At 45.0% G+C, this 14,961-nt stretch overlaps 1 protein-coding gene across 1 annotated transcript in view; it reads right to left on the bottom strand.

Moving 5' to 3' along the window:
- LOC109884126 (epidermal growth factor receptor kinase substrate 8-like protein 2) overlaps nucleotides 1-14,961 on the bottom strand; it is an 81,163-nt gene that overhangs the window by 12,261 nt on the left and 53,941 nt on the right. Inside the window, 5 exon segments of the mRNA XM_031832918.1 lie at nucleotides 4,460-4,568; nucleotides 4,730-4,764; nucleotides 5,047-5,215; nucleotides 12,935-13,083; nucleotides 14,100-14,174. Coding sequence (XP_031688778.1) covers nucleotides 4,460-4,568; nucleotides 4,730-4,764; nucleotides 5,047-5,215; nucleotides 12,935-13,083; nucleotides 14,100-14,174 — 537 coding nt within the window.

The raw sequence follows: 14,961 nt of genomic DNA, 5'->3' as shown, positions 1-14,961 counted from the left end.
TATAATAATAATATAATAATAATAATTATATAATAATATAATAATAATAATATAATAATAATAATATAATAATAATAATATAATAATAATAAAATAATAATAATGATAATAATAAAATAATAATAATAAATAATAATAATAAAATAATAATAAAATAATAATAATGATAATAATAAAATAATAATAAATAATAAAATAATAATAATAATTATCATAATAATAATAATAAAATAATAATAATGATAATAATAATATAATAATAATAATCATCATAATATAATAATATAATAATAATAATAATATAATAATAATAATAATAATAATAATAATAATATAATAATAATAATAATATAATAATAATAATTATATAATAATAAAATAATAATAATGATAATAATAAAATAATAATAATATAATAATAAAATAATAATAATAAAATAATAATAATGATAATAATAAAATAATAATAAAATAATAAAATAATAATAATAATAATTATCATAATAATAATAATAATAAAATAATAATAATGATAATAATAATATAATCATAATAATAATCATCATAATATAATAATAATCATAATAATATTAAAATAATAATAAAATAATAATAAAATAATAATAAAATAATAATAATATAATAATAATCATAATAATAATTTAATCATAATATAATAATAAAAATAAAATAATAAAATAATAATAATATAATAATAATAATAATGATAATAATAATGATAATAATAATAATAATGATAATAATAATAATAATGATACTATAATAATAATAATAATAATATAATAATAATAATATAATAATAATAATGATAATAATAATAATAATGATAATAATAATAATAATCTAATAATAATAATAATAATAATAATAATATAATAATAATAATAATAATAATAATAATGATAATAATAATGATAATAATAATAATAATAATAATACAATGATAATAATAATAATGATAATAATAATGATAATAATAATACAATAATAATGATAATTATAATAATAATTGTATTAATATCTCAACACTACAAGGACGACGCAGGCGAAGTTTAATCTGTAGTGCTGTAGGTTATTTATCTTTAAATGCAGCAGGTAATCTTTCTTAAACTAATTACTTATATGTATTCAATTTGTATAACAATTCTGTGATCAATTTGACTAATTGGTATTGGTTAAGATTTCGGAAATATTTTCAGCATTATTTTCACGATAGCTCACATTGTTCATCTGCACAGGAACAGAATTCAACTCAATAATTGGTGGACTGGCGGGCCATTGCAAGTGTACCCATAGGAGCAAAGCAGGAAGTAAAAGCAGGAAGTGTACCCCATCAATATGTGCTGTGATTTGTTTAATTCAACTCAACTGACATCACAAAAAATACATCCCATTGGATGAGACCGTCCCTGGAGGGGGTGCGTCACCTGAGTGGGTTGATTCACTGTTGTGGTCATCCTGTCTGGGTTGGCGCCCCCCCCCCCCCCCCCTTGGGTTGTGCCGTGGCGGAGATCTTTGTGGGCTATACTCAGCCTTGTCTCAGGATGGTAAGTTGGTGGTTGAAGATATCCCTCTAGTGGTGTGGGGGCTGTGCTTTGGCAAAGTGGGTGGGGTTATATCTTTCCTGTTTGGCCCTGTCCGGGGGTGTCCTCGGATGGGGCCACAGTGTCTCCTGACCCCTCCTGTCTCAGCCTCCAGTATTTATGCTGTAGTAGTTTATGTGTCGGGGGGCTGGGGTCAGTTTGTTATATCTGGAGTACTTCTCCTGTCCTATTCGGTGTCCTGTGTGAATCTAAGTGTGCGTTCTCTAATTCTCTCCTTCTCTCTTTCTTTCTCTCTCTCGGAGGACCTGAGCCCTAGGACCATGCCCCAGGACTACCTGACATGATGACTCCTTGCTGTCCCCAGTCCACCTGGCCATGCTGCTGCTCCAGTTTCAACTTCCACCTGACTGTGCTGCTGCTCTAGTTTCAACTGTTCTGCCTTATTATTATTCGACCATGCTGGTCATTTATGAACATTTGAACATCTTGGCCATGTTCTGTTATAATCTCCACCCGGCACAGCCAGAAGAGGACTGGCCACCCCACATAGCCTGGTTCCTCTCTAGGTTTCTTCCTAGGTATTGGCCTTTCTAGGGAGTTTTTCCTAGCCACCGTGCTTCTACACCTGCATTGCTTGCTGTTTGGGGTTTTAGGCTGGGTTTCTGTACAGCACTTTGAGATATCAGCTGATGTACGAAGGGCTATATAAATAAATTTGATTTGATTTGATGAGACACATCAGTTAAAATCATTTGAATGAACATTCTACATTACCATGGAAATGATTGCATCACAATAACAGGCAGCCATTGTTGAGTGTACCCGTGAGTTAACCAGTCAATTGCCAGGGTTAGGGGTTCCAAGCCAATGTAGAGGTGGCAGGTAGCCTAGTGGTTAGAGCTTTTGGCCGGGCAGTAGGTAGCCTAGTGGTTAGAGCATTGGGCTGGGCAGTAGGCAGCCTAGTGGTTAGAGCGTTGGGCCGGGCGGCAGGTAGCCCTAGTGGTTAGAGCGTTTGGCAGGGCAGGAAGGAGCCTCGTGGTTAGAGCGTTTGGCCGGGCAGAAGGTAGCCTAGTAGTTAGAGCATTGGGCCAGTAACTGAAAGGTTGCTAGATCGAATCCTCAAACTGCCAATCGAAAAATCTGTTGTTCTGCCCCTGAACAAGGCAGTTAACCCACTGTTCCCCGGTAGGCCAGCATTGTAAATAAGAAATTGTTCTTAACTGACTTAATTTTAAGAATGTGAAATGCCAGAATAATAGTAGATAATTATTTATTTCAGCTTTTATTTATTTCATCACATTCCCAGTGGGTCAGAAGTTTACATACACTCAATTAGTATTTGGTAGCATTGCCTTTAAATTGTTTAACTTTGGTGAAACGTTTCAGGCTTCCCACAATAAGTTGGGTGAAGTTTGGCCCATTCCTCCTGACAGAGCTGGTGTAACTGAGTCAGGTTTGTTGGCCTCCTTGCTCACACACGCTTTTCAGTTCTGCACACACATTTTCTATAGGATTGAGGTCATGGCTTTGTGATGGCCACTCCAATACCTTGACTTTGTTGTTCTTAAGCCATTTTGCCACAACTTTGGAAGTATGCTTGGGGTCCTTGTCCATTTGGAAGACCCATTTGCGACCAAGCTTTAACTTCATGACTGATGTCTTGAGATGTTTTCACGATTTTCATGATGCCATCTATTTTGTGAAGTGCACCAGTCCCTCCTGCCCCAAAGCACCCCCACAACATGATGCTGCCACCCCCGTGCTTCACGGTTGGGATGGTGTTCTTCGGCTTGCAAGCCTCCCCCTTTTTCCCCAAACAAAACGATGGTCATTATGGTCAAACAGTTCTACTTTTGTTTTATCAGACCAGAGGACATTTCTACAAAAAGTACGATCTTTGTCCCCATGTGTAGTTGCAAACCGTAGTCTGGATTTTTCTGGCAGTTTTGGACCAGTGGTTTCTTCCTTGTTGAGCGGCCTTTCAGGTTATGGCGATATAGAACTTGTTTTACTGTGGATATAGATACTTTTGTACCTGTTTCCTCCAGCATCTTCACAGGGTCCTTTGCTGTTGTTCTGGGATTGATTTGCACTTTTTGCACCAAAGTACGTTCATCTCTAGGAGACAGAACGCGTCTCCTTCCTGAGCGGTATGACGGCTGCGTGGTCCCATGGTGTTTATACTTGTGTACTATTGTTTGTGCAGATGAACGTGGTACCTTCAGATGTTTGGAAATTGCTCCCAAGGATGAACCAGACTTGTGGAGGTCTACAATTTTTTTTCTGAAGTCTTGGCTGATTTCTTTTGATTTTCCAATGATGTCAAGCAAAAGAGGCACTGAGTTTGAAGGTAGGCCATGAAATACATCCACAGGTACATCTCCAATTGACTCAAAATATGTCAATTAGCCTATCAGATGCTTCGAAAGCCATGACATAATTTCCTGGAATTTTCCAAGCTGTTTAAACAATTGTTGGAAAAATGACTTGTGTCAGGCACAAAGTAGATGTCCTAACCGACTTGCCAAAACTATAGTTTGTTAACAAGAAATTTGTGGAGTGGTTGAAAAACAAGTTTTAATGACTCCAACCTAAGTGTATGTAAACTTCCGACTTCAACTGTAGATGTCGTACCTCTACCACCTCGTCCTGCAGTACTGACAGTATTATAATATAGATGTCGTACCTCCAGCACCTCGTCCTGCAGTACTGACAGTATTATAATATAGATGTCGTACCTCTAGCACCTCGTCCTGCAGTACTGACAGTATTATAATATAGATGTCGTACCTCTACCACCGCGTCCGGCAGTACTGACAGTATTATAATATAGATGTCGTACCTCTACCAACTCGTCCTGCAGTACTGACAGTATTATAATATAGATGTCGTACCTCTACCAACTCGTCCTGCAGTACTGACAGTTCGTTGGCGTTGCGGGCCACAAAGTGATAGCAGATCTTAGCATATTTACGGGACGAGGACGCCAGACCATTGTAGGACCTGAGACAGGAGACAAACAACAAACTGTCTTAACATGTTACAATGCAGCTCAAGAAACAACAAAGTTAAATCAAATAAACTAAAAAGAAGTAACAACAATGAGAAAAGTAGCAGTGTGTTGTAAGGTAGAATCACATTAACTAGAAATATCATAAACTGACCCATTTGATGAGCTTGAAGACTGGGTTCCGAAAAACTGAAAATGAGAGGATTTTATTATCATTGTAAAGTGATGATATGGACTGGTACTGTGTGTGTCTGACTATCCTAACACCCTGTGCTCAAAGTATTCAAACCTGTTTCACAAAACACCATTTGCAAACCAAGAAGAAGCTTATAAGCGAGAAGAAATGTCACTGAAGGAAATGTAAACAAACAAATGAAGAACTAACAGAGGTCTACTATAAGGACTGAAACGGACAGCGGTCCAGAAATTACTACAGCTGTTTTTCTACTGATCAATCTCCCTCCCTCTCACCTCTTCTGACTTGTGTGGGGACATGGGGTGGGACATGAAGGACATGGGAGTTTCCCCTGATCCCTCTGTCTCCCATGGGGAGGTCCTGAACAGCTCAGCTGGGGGCTCCCACCCGTTCCTGAACTTAGGGAAGTAGGTAGAGGCACACTGGTCCCGTGGCCAGTCCGCTCTGGGGAAAACACAGAGACAACCAGGGTTGTAGTAGAGGGTAAACATTCAGAGGCATAACCAGGGTTGTAGTAGAGGGTAAACAGAGACAACCAGGGTTGTAGTGGAGGGTAAACACAGAGACAACCAGGGTTGTAGTGGAGGGTAAACACAGAGACAACCAGGGTTGTAGTGGAGGGTAAACACAGAGACAAACAGGGTTGTAGTGGAGGGTAAACAGAGACAACCAGGGTTGTAGTGGAGGGTAAACAGAGACAACCAGGGTTGTAGTAGAGGGTAAACACAGAGACAACCAGGGTTGTAGTGGAGGGTAAAAACACAGACAACCAGGGTTGTAGTGGAGGGTAAAAACACAGACAACCAGGGTTGTAGTGGAGGGTAAACAGAGACAACCAGGGTTGTAGTGGAGGGTAAACAGAGACAACCAGGGTTGTAGTAGAGGGTAAACAGAGACAACCAGGGTTGTAGTAGAGGGTAAACACAGAGACAACCAGGGTTGTAGTGGAGGGTAAACACAGAGACAACCAGGGTTGTAGTGGAGGCTAAACACAGAGACAACCAGGGTTGTAGTGGAGGGTAAACAGAGACAACCAGGGTTGTAGTAGAGGGTAAACACAGAGACAACCAGGGTTGTAGTAGAGGGTAAACACAGACACAACCAGGGTTGTAGTAGAGGGTAAACAGAGACAACCAGGGTTGTAGTAGAGGGTAAACAGAGACAACCAGGGTTGTAATAGAGGGTAAACAGAGACAACCAGGGTTGTAGTGGAGGGTAAACACAGAGACAACCAGGGTTGTAGTGGAGGGTAAACACAGACAACCAGGGTGGTAGTAGAGGGTAAACATAGAGACAACCAGGGTTGTAGTAGAGGGTAAACAGAGACAACCAGGGTTGTAGTAGAGGGTAAACAGAGACAACCAGGGGTGTAATAGAGGGTAAACAGAGACAACCAGGGTTGTAGTGGAGGGTAAACACAGAGACAACCAGGGTTGTAGTGGAGGGTAAACACAGAGACAACCAGGGTTGTAGTGGAGGGTAAACACAGAGACAAACAGGGTTGTAGTGGAGGGTAAACAGAGACAACCAGGGTTGTAGTGGAGGGTAAACAGAGACAACCAGGGTTGTAGTAGAGGGTAAACACAGAGACAACCAGGGTTGTAGTGGAGGGTAAAAACACAGACAACCAGGGTTGTAGTGGAGGGTAAACAGAGACAACCAGGGTTGTAGTAGAGGGTAAACAGAGACAACCAGGGTTGTAGTAGAGGGTAAACACAGAGACAACCAGGGTTGTAGTGGAGGGTAAACACAGAGACAACCAGGGTTGTAGTGGAGGGTAAACAGAGACAACCAGGGTTGTAGTGGACGGTAAACAGAGAGACAACCAAGGTTGTAGTAGAGGGTAAACAGAGAGACAACCAGGGTTGTAGTGGAGGGTAAACAGAGAGACAACCAGGGTTGTAGTAGACGGTAAACAGAGACAACCAGGGTTGTAGTGGAGGGTAACCACAGACAACCAGGGTTGTAGTAGAGGGTAAACATAGAGACAACCAGTGTTGTAGTAGAGGGTAAACAGAGACAACCAGGGTTGTAGTGGAGGGTAAACACAGAGACAACCAGGGTTGTAGTAGAGGGTAAACACAGAGACAACCAGGGTTGTAGTGGAGGCTAAACACAGAGACAACCAGGGTTGTAGTGGAGGGTAAACAGAGACAACCAGGGTTGTAGTAGAGGGTAAACACAGACACAACCAGGGTTGTAGTAGAGGGTAAACAGAGACAACCAGGGTTGTAGTAGAGGGTAAACAGAGACAACCAGGGTTGTAGTGGAGGGTAAACACAGACAACCAGGGTGGTAGTAGAGGGTAAACATAGAGACAACCAGGGTTGTAGTAGAGGGTAAACAGAGACAACCAGGGTTGTAGTAGAGGGTAACCAGAGACAACCAGGGGTGTAATAGAGGGTAAACAGAGACAACCAGGGTTGTAGTGGAGGGTAAACAGAGACAACCAGGGTTGTAGTGGACGGTAAACACAGAGACAACCAGGGTTGTAGTAGAGGGTAAACAGAGAGACAACCAGGGTTGTAGTAGACGGTAAACAGAGACAACCAGGGTTGTAGTAGAGGGTAACCGCAGACAACCAGGGTTGTAGTAGAGGGTAAACATAGAGACAACCAGTGTTGTAGTAGAGGGTAAACAGAGACAACCAGGGTTGTAGTGGAGGGTAAACACAGACAACCAGGGTTGTAGTAGAGGGTAAACAGAGAGACAACCAGGGTTGTAGTGGAGGGTAAACACAGAGACAACCAGGGTTGTAGTGGAGGGTAAACAGAGACAACCAGGGTTGTAGTGGAGGGTAAACAGAGACAACCAGGGTTGTAGTGGAGGGTAAACAGAGACAACCAGGGTTGTAGTAGAGGGTAAACAGAGACAACCAGGGTTGTAGTAGAGGGTAAACAGAGACAACCAGGGTTGTAGTAGAGGGTAAACAGAGACAACCAGGGTTGTAGTGGAGGGCAAACACAGAGACAACCAGGGTTGTAGTGGAGGGTAAACAGAGACAACCAAGGTTGTAGTGGAGGGCAAACACAGAGACAACCAGGGTTGTAGTGGAGGGTAAACAGAGACAACCAGGGTTGTAGTGGAGGGTAAACAGAGACAACCAGGGTTGTAATAGAGGGTAAACAGAGACAACCAGGGTTGTAGTGGAGGGTAAACAGAGACAACCAATGTTGTAGTGGAGGGCAAACACAGAGACAACCAGGGTTGTAGTAGAGGGTAAACACAGACACAACCAGGGTTGTAGTAGAGGGTAAACAGAGGCAACCAGGGTTGTAGTAGAGGGTAAACAGAGACAACCAGGGTGGTAGTAGAGGGTAAACATAGAGACAACCAGGGTTGTAGTAGAGGGTAAACAGAGACAACCAGGGTTGTAGTAGAGGGTAACCAGAGACAACCAGGGGTGTAATAGAGGGTAAACAGAGACAACCAGGGTTGTAGTGGAGGGTAAACAGAGACAACCAGGGTTGTAGTGGACGGTAAACACAGAGACAACCAGGGTTGTAGTAGAGGGTAAACACAGAGACAACCAGGGTTGTAGTGGAGGGTAAACAGAGACAACCAGGGTTGTAGTGGACGGTAACACAGAGACAACCAGGGTTGTAGTGGAGGGTAAACAGAGACAACCAGGCTTGTAGTAGAGGGTAAACACAGAGACAACCAGGGTTGTAGTGGAGGGTAAACAGAGAGACAACCAGGGTTGTAGTAGAGGGTAAACAGAGACAACCAGGGTTGTAGTAGAGGGTAACCACAGAGACAACCAGGGTTGTAGTAGAGGGTAAACATAGAGACAACCAGTGTTGTAGTAGAGGGTAAACACAGAGACAACCAGGGTTGTAGTGGAGGGTAAAAACACAGACAACCAGGGTTGTAGTGGAGGGTAAACAGAGACAACCAGGGTTGTAGTAGAGGGTAAACAGAGACAACCAGGGTTGTAGTAGAGGGTAAACACAGAGACAACCAGGGTTGTAGTGGAGGGTAAACACAGAGACAACCAGGGTTGTAGTGGAGGGTAAACAGAGACAACCAGGGTTGTAGTGGACGGTAAACACAGAGACAACCAGGGTTGTAGTAGAGGGTAAACACAGAGACAACCAGGGTTGTAGTGGAGGGTAAACAGAGAGACAACCAGGGTTGTAGTAGACGGTAAACAGAGACAACCAGGGTTGTAGTAGAGGGTAACCACAGACAACCAGGGTTGTAGTAGAGGGTAAACATAGAGACAACCAGTGTTGTAGTAGAGGGTAAACAGAGAGACAACCAGGGTTGTAGTGGAGGGTAAACACAGAGACAACCAGGGTTGTAGTGGAGGGTAAACAGAGAGACAACCAGGGTTGTAGTAGACGGTAAACAGAGACAACCAGGGTTGTAGTGGAGGGTAACCACAGACAACCAGGGTTGTAGTAGAGGGTAAACATAGAGACAACCAGTGTTGTAGTAGAGGGTAAACAGAGACAACCAGGGTTGTAGTGGAGGGTAAACACAGAGACAACCAGGGTTGTAGTAGAGGGTAAACACAGACACAACCAGGGTTGTAGTAGAGGGTAAACAGAGACAACCAGGGTTGTAGTAGAGGGTAAACAGAGACAACCAGGGTTGTAGTGGAGGGTAAACACAGACAACCAGGGTGGTAGTAGAGGGTAAACATAGAGACAACCAGGGTTGTAGTAGAGGGTAAACAGAGACAACCAGGGTTGTAGTAGAGGGTAACCAGAGACAACCAGGGGTGTAATAGAGGGTAAACAGAGACAACCAGGGTTGTAGTGGAGGGTAAACAGAGACAACCAGGGTTGTAGTGGACGGTAAACACAGAGACAACCAGGGTTGTAGTAGAGGGTAAACAGAGAGACAACCAGGGTTGTAGTAGACGGTAAACAGAGACAACCAGGGTTGTAGTAGAGGGTAACCGCAGACAACCAGGGTTGTAGTAGAGGGTAAACATAGAGACAACCAGTGTTGTAGTAGAGGGTAAACAGAGACAACCAGGGTTGTAGTGGAGGGTAAACACAGACAACCAGGGTTGTAGTAGAGGGTAAACAGAGAGACAACCAGGGTTGTAGTGGAGGGTAAACACAGAGACAACCAGGGTTGTAGTGGAGGGTAAACAGAGACAACCAGGGTTGTAGTGGAGGGTAAACAGAGACAACCAGGGTTGTAGTGGAGGGTAAACAGAGACAACCAGGGTTGTAGTAGAGGGTAAACAGAGACAACCAGGGTTGTAGTAGAGGGTAAACAGAGACAACCAGGGTTGTAGTAGAGGGTAAACAGAGACAACCAGGGTTGTAGTGGAGGGCAAACACAGAGACAACCAGGGTTGTAGTGGAGGGTAAACAGAGACAACCAAGGTTGTAGTGGAGGGCAAACACAGAGACAACCAGGGTTGTAGTGGAGGGTAAACAGAGACAACCAGGGTTGTAGTGGAGGGTAAACAGAGACAACCAGGGTTGTAATAGAGGGTAAACAGAGACAACCAGGGTTGTAGTGGAGGGTAAACAGAGACAACCAATGTTGTAGTGGAGGGCAAACACAGAGACAACCAGGGTTGTAGTAGAGGGTAAACACAGACACAACCAGGGTTGTAGTAGAGGGTAAACAGAGACAACCAGGGTTGTAGTAGAGGGTAAACAGAGACAACCAGGGTGGTAGTAGAGGGTAAACATAGAGACAACCAGGGTTGTAGTAGAGGGTAAACAGAGACAACCAGGGTTGTAGTAGAGGGTAACCAGAGACAACCAGGGGTGTAATAGAGGGTAAACAGAGACAACCAGGGTTGTAGTGGAGGGTAAACAGAGACAACCAGGGTTGTAGTGGACGGTAAACACAGAGACAACCAGGGTTGTAGTAGAGGGTAAACACAGAGACAACCAGGGTTGTAGTGGAGGGTAAACAGAGACAACCAGGGTTGTAGTGGACGGTAACACAGAGACAACCAGGGTTGTAGTGGAGGGTAAACAGAGACAACCAGGCTTGTAGTAGAGGGTAAACACAGAGACAACCAGGGTTGTAGTGGAGGGTAAACAGAGAGACAACCAGGGTTGTAGTAGAGGGTAAACAGAGACAACCAGGGTTGTAGTAGAGGGTAACCACAGAGACAACCAGGGTTGTAGTAGAGGGTAAACATAGAGACAACCAGTGTTGTAGTAGAGGGTAAACAGAGACAACCAGGGTTGTAGTGGAGGGTAAACACATACAACCAGGGTTGTAGTGGAGGGTAAACAGAGACAACCAGGGTTGTAGTGGCGGGTAAACACAGAGACAACCAGGGTTATAGTAGAGTGTAAACACAGAGACAACCAGGGTTGTAGTGGAGGGTAAACAGAGACAACCAGGGTTGTAGTGGAGGGTAAACAGAGACAACCAGGGTTGTAGTGGAGGGTAAACAGAGACAACCAGGGTTGTAGTGGAGGGTAAACAGAGACAACCAGGGTTGTAGTAGAGGGTAAACAGAGACAACCAGGGTTGTAGTAGAGGGTAAACAGAGACAACCAGGGTTGTAGTGGAGGGTAAACAGAGACAACCAGGGTTGTAGTGGAGGGCAAACACAGAGACAACCAGGGTTGTAGTGGAGGGTAAACAGAGACAACCAGGGTTGTAGTGGAGGGCAAACACAGAGACAACCAGGGTTGTAGTGGAGGGTAAACAGAGACAACCAGGGTTGTAGTAGAGGGTAAACAGAGACAACCAGGGTTGTAGTAGAGGGTAAACAGAGACAACCAGGGTTGTAGTGGAGGGCAAACACAGAGACAACCAGGGTTGTAGTGGAGGGTAAACAGCAGTTTACCACATCATTTATTTCACCCCGACTGACAATCAGAGTTTATCACTACATCCCTGGACATATGACAAGCCCTATAAGACATTATAAAGGCTCATACAAGCTTATAACAACGTTATACATTCTGATATATTGCAGGCTTAAACAGCAGGTTTTAAATAACATGTTATCAATGGGATAATAGCATAACAAATCACTCCCATCTATAAATGTAGAGGTTATTACTGACCTTAAATACACATCTGATGTTTACCAACAGGGAGTTAACCTTGTATCATATTGACCTTTTATTCTGATTTTTGCAGTATCTATGCACACTCACACACACATACACTCACAGGGCCCTACACACTCACAGGGCCCTACACACTCACAGGGCCCTACACACTCACAGGGCCCTACACACTCACAGGGCCCTACACACTCACAGGGCCCTACACACTCACAGGGCCCTACACACTCACAGGGCCCTACACACTCACAGGGCCCTACACACTCACAGGACCCTACACACTCACAGGGCCCTACACACTCACAGGGCCCTACACACTCACAGGGCCCTACACACTCACACACTCACAGGGCCCTACACACTCACACACTCACAGGGCCCTACACACACACACACTCACAGGGCCCTACACACTCACAGGGCCCTACACACTCACAGGACCCTACACACTCACAGGACCCTACACACTCACACTCACAGGGCCCTACACACTCACAGGGCCCTACACACTCACAGGACCCTACACACTCACAGGACCCTACACACTCACAGGACCCTACACACTCACACTCACAGGGCCCTACACACTCACAGGGCCCTACACACTCACAGGACCCTACACACTCACAGGACCCTACACACTCACACTCACAGGGCCCTACACACTCACAGGGCCCTACACACTCACAGGGCCCTACACACTCACACGGCCCTACACACTCACAGGGCCCTACACACTCACAGGGCCCTACACACACACACACTCACAGGGCCCTACACACTCACACTCACAGGGCCCTACACACTCACAGGGCCCTACACACTCACAGGGCCCTACACACACACACACTCACAGGGCCCTACACACTCACAGGGCCCTACACACTCACACTCACAGGGCCCTACACACTCACACGGCCCTACACACTCACACTCACACGGCCCTACACACTCACACATACTCATTCCACCATCTGTTCACTCACACATAATATGCACATCCATTTATACGGACTACACACATCCACTCACATACAGGCTGCTGCTACCCTGTTTATCGTATAGTCTAGTTACCTTACCCCTATACGTATCTACCTCTATCAGCACATGTGCAACCACACACACACAAACCACACACACACACACTCTCCAGTACCTAGGTCTTGTCCACCCGTCTCCCAGCAGTTCAAAGATGGTCATTTCTTTAGGCGACAGATGACCTCTCAGGAAGTCTACTGCATCTCTGGATAAGTGAGGGGATACCACAGAGCGGGGCAGCTCTACACTACCACAGGACTGGAGCACCTAGAGGTCAAAGGTTAGAGGTCACACATCTACCTGTACAGGCTACAGACAGGTAGACAGGTGAGGAGAGACCACAGAGCAGGGCAGCTCTACACTACCACAGGACTGGAGCACAAACACCCTCTGTACATCTATAACCACCCTTAACCCTTAACCCTTCAACCTAAGGTGGAAGCAATTCTGCTACAATTTCACCATCAGGAGGTATTGTGGTTACACCAATCCAATCCTCTCATCTATCATAGGACAGTATCCAGGGCCGTATCCAGGGCCGTATCCAGGACCGTAACCAGGGCCGTATCCAGGACCGTATCCAGGGCCGTATCCAGGACAGTATCCAGGACAGTAACCAGGACAGTAACCAGGACCGTATCCAGGGCCAATATCCAGGACAGTATCCAGGACAGTAACCAGGATAGTAACCAGGACCGTATCCGGGGCCGTATCCAGGACAGTATCTAGGACCGTATCCAGGGCCGTATCCAGGGCCGTATCCAGGACAGTATCCAGGACCGTAACCAGGACCGTATCCAGGACCGTAACCAGGACCGTATCTAGGACAGTATCCAGGACAGTATCCAGGACCGTATCCAGGACAGTATCCAGGACCGTATCTAGGACCGTATCCAGGGCCGTATCCAGGACAGTATCCAGGACCGTATCCAGGACAGTATCTAGGACAGTATCCAGGACAGCGTTGTTGGATGAATGAGAGAGGAAAGGTAAATCTGTCCTACACTAATCATTATGTAGCTGAATGAAACCACACTATTCTGGTCTGGTTAGTATCATTCCAGGGTTGGGAGGGTGTGTGTTACTCTGGTCTGGTTAGTGCCATGGAAGGATTGTGTGTGTGTATATGCATTGCCCTGGTCTGGTTACTGCCATGGAAGGCTTGAGTGAGTGTGAGTGTGAGTGTGAGCGTGTGTGTGTGTGTGTGTGTGTGTGTGTGTGTGTGTGTGTGTGTGTGTGTGTGTGTGTGTGTGTGTGTGTGTGTGAGAGAGTCACGTTCTTACCAGGTCCAGGGGGCCGAAGAGGAAGTGCACCAGTTCAGAAGCGCTGGGGTTCTGGATGTGTTTCTTCAGTTTGGCCTGCAGGGGGCAGAGTGACACACATACTGTAGACACAGTTGAACACAGCTCTGTAGGCTAGCATTTTGGAACGTTGCCGATGTCATCGATAGAGCCGATGGGATTACTGTTTGTTCTACAATATATATTTCTATCTGAACATTCTGAACATTTCACAATGTTGTGTCCTTCTGAACGGGGCCCTGGTAGAGTACTGAGGTGCCCCTGGTAGAGTACTGAGGTGCCCCTGGTAGAGTACTGAGGTGCCCCTGGTAGAGTACTGAGGTGCCCCTGGTATAGTACTGAGGTGCCCCTGGTAGAGTACTGAGGTGCCCCTGGTAGAGTACTGAGGTGCCCCTGGTAGAGTACTGAGGTGCCCCTGGTAGAGTACTGAGGTGCCCCTGGTAGAGTACTGAGTTGCCCCTGGTAGAGTACTGAGTTGCCCCTGGTAGAGTACTGAGGTGCCCCTGGTAGAGTACTGAGGTGCCCCTGGTAGAGTACTGAGGTGCCCCTGGTAGAGTACTGAGGTGCCCCTGGTAGAGTACTGAGGTGCCCCTGGTAGAGTACTGAGGTGCCCCTGGTAGAGTACTGAGGTGCCCCTGGTATAGTACTGAGGTGCCCCTGGTATTGTATTGAGGTGCCCCTGGTATAGTACTGAGGTGCCCCTGGTATAGTACTGAGGTGCCCCTGGTATAGTACTGAGGTGCCCCTGGTAGAGTACTGAGGTGCCCCTGGTAGAGTACTGAGGTGCCCCTGGTAGAGTACTGAGGTGCCCCTGGTAGAGTACTAAGGTGCCCCTGGTATAGTA

This window comes from Oncorhynchus kisutch, linkage group LG10 (genome assembly GCF_002021735.2).
Source record: "Oncorhynchus kisutch isolate 150728-3 linkage group LG10, Okis_V2, whole genome shotgun sequence".
In the NCBI taxonomy this organism is placed as follows: domain Eukaryota; kingdom Metazoa; phylum Chordata; class Actinopteri; order Salmoniformes; family Salmonidae; genus Oncorhynchus; species Oncorhynchus kisutch.
This window is presented reverse-complemented; position numbering and strand designations above follow the sequence as displayed.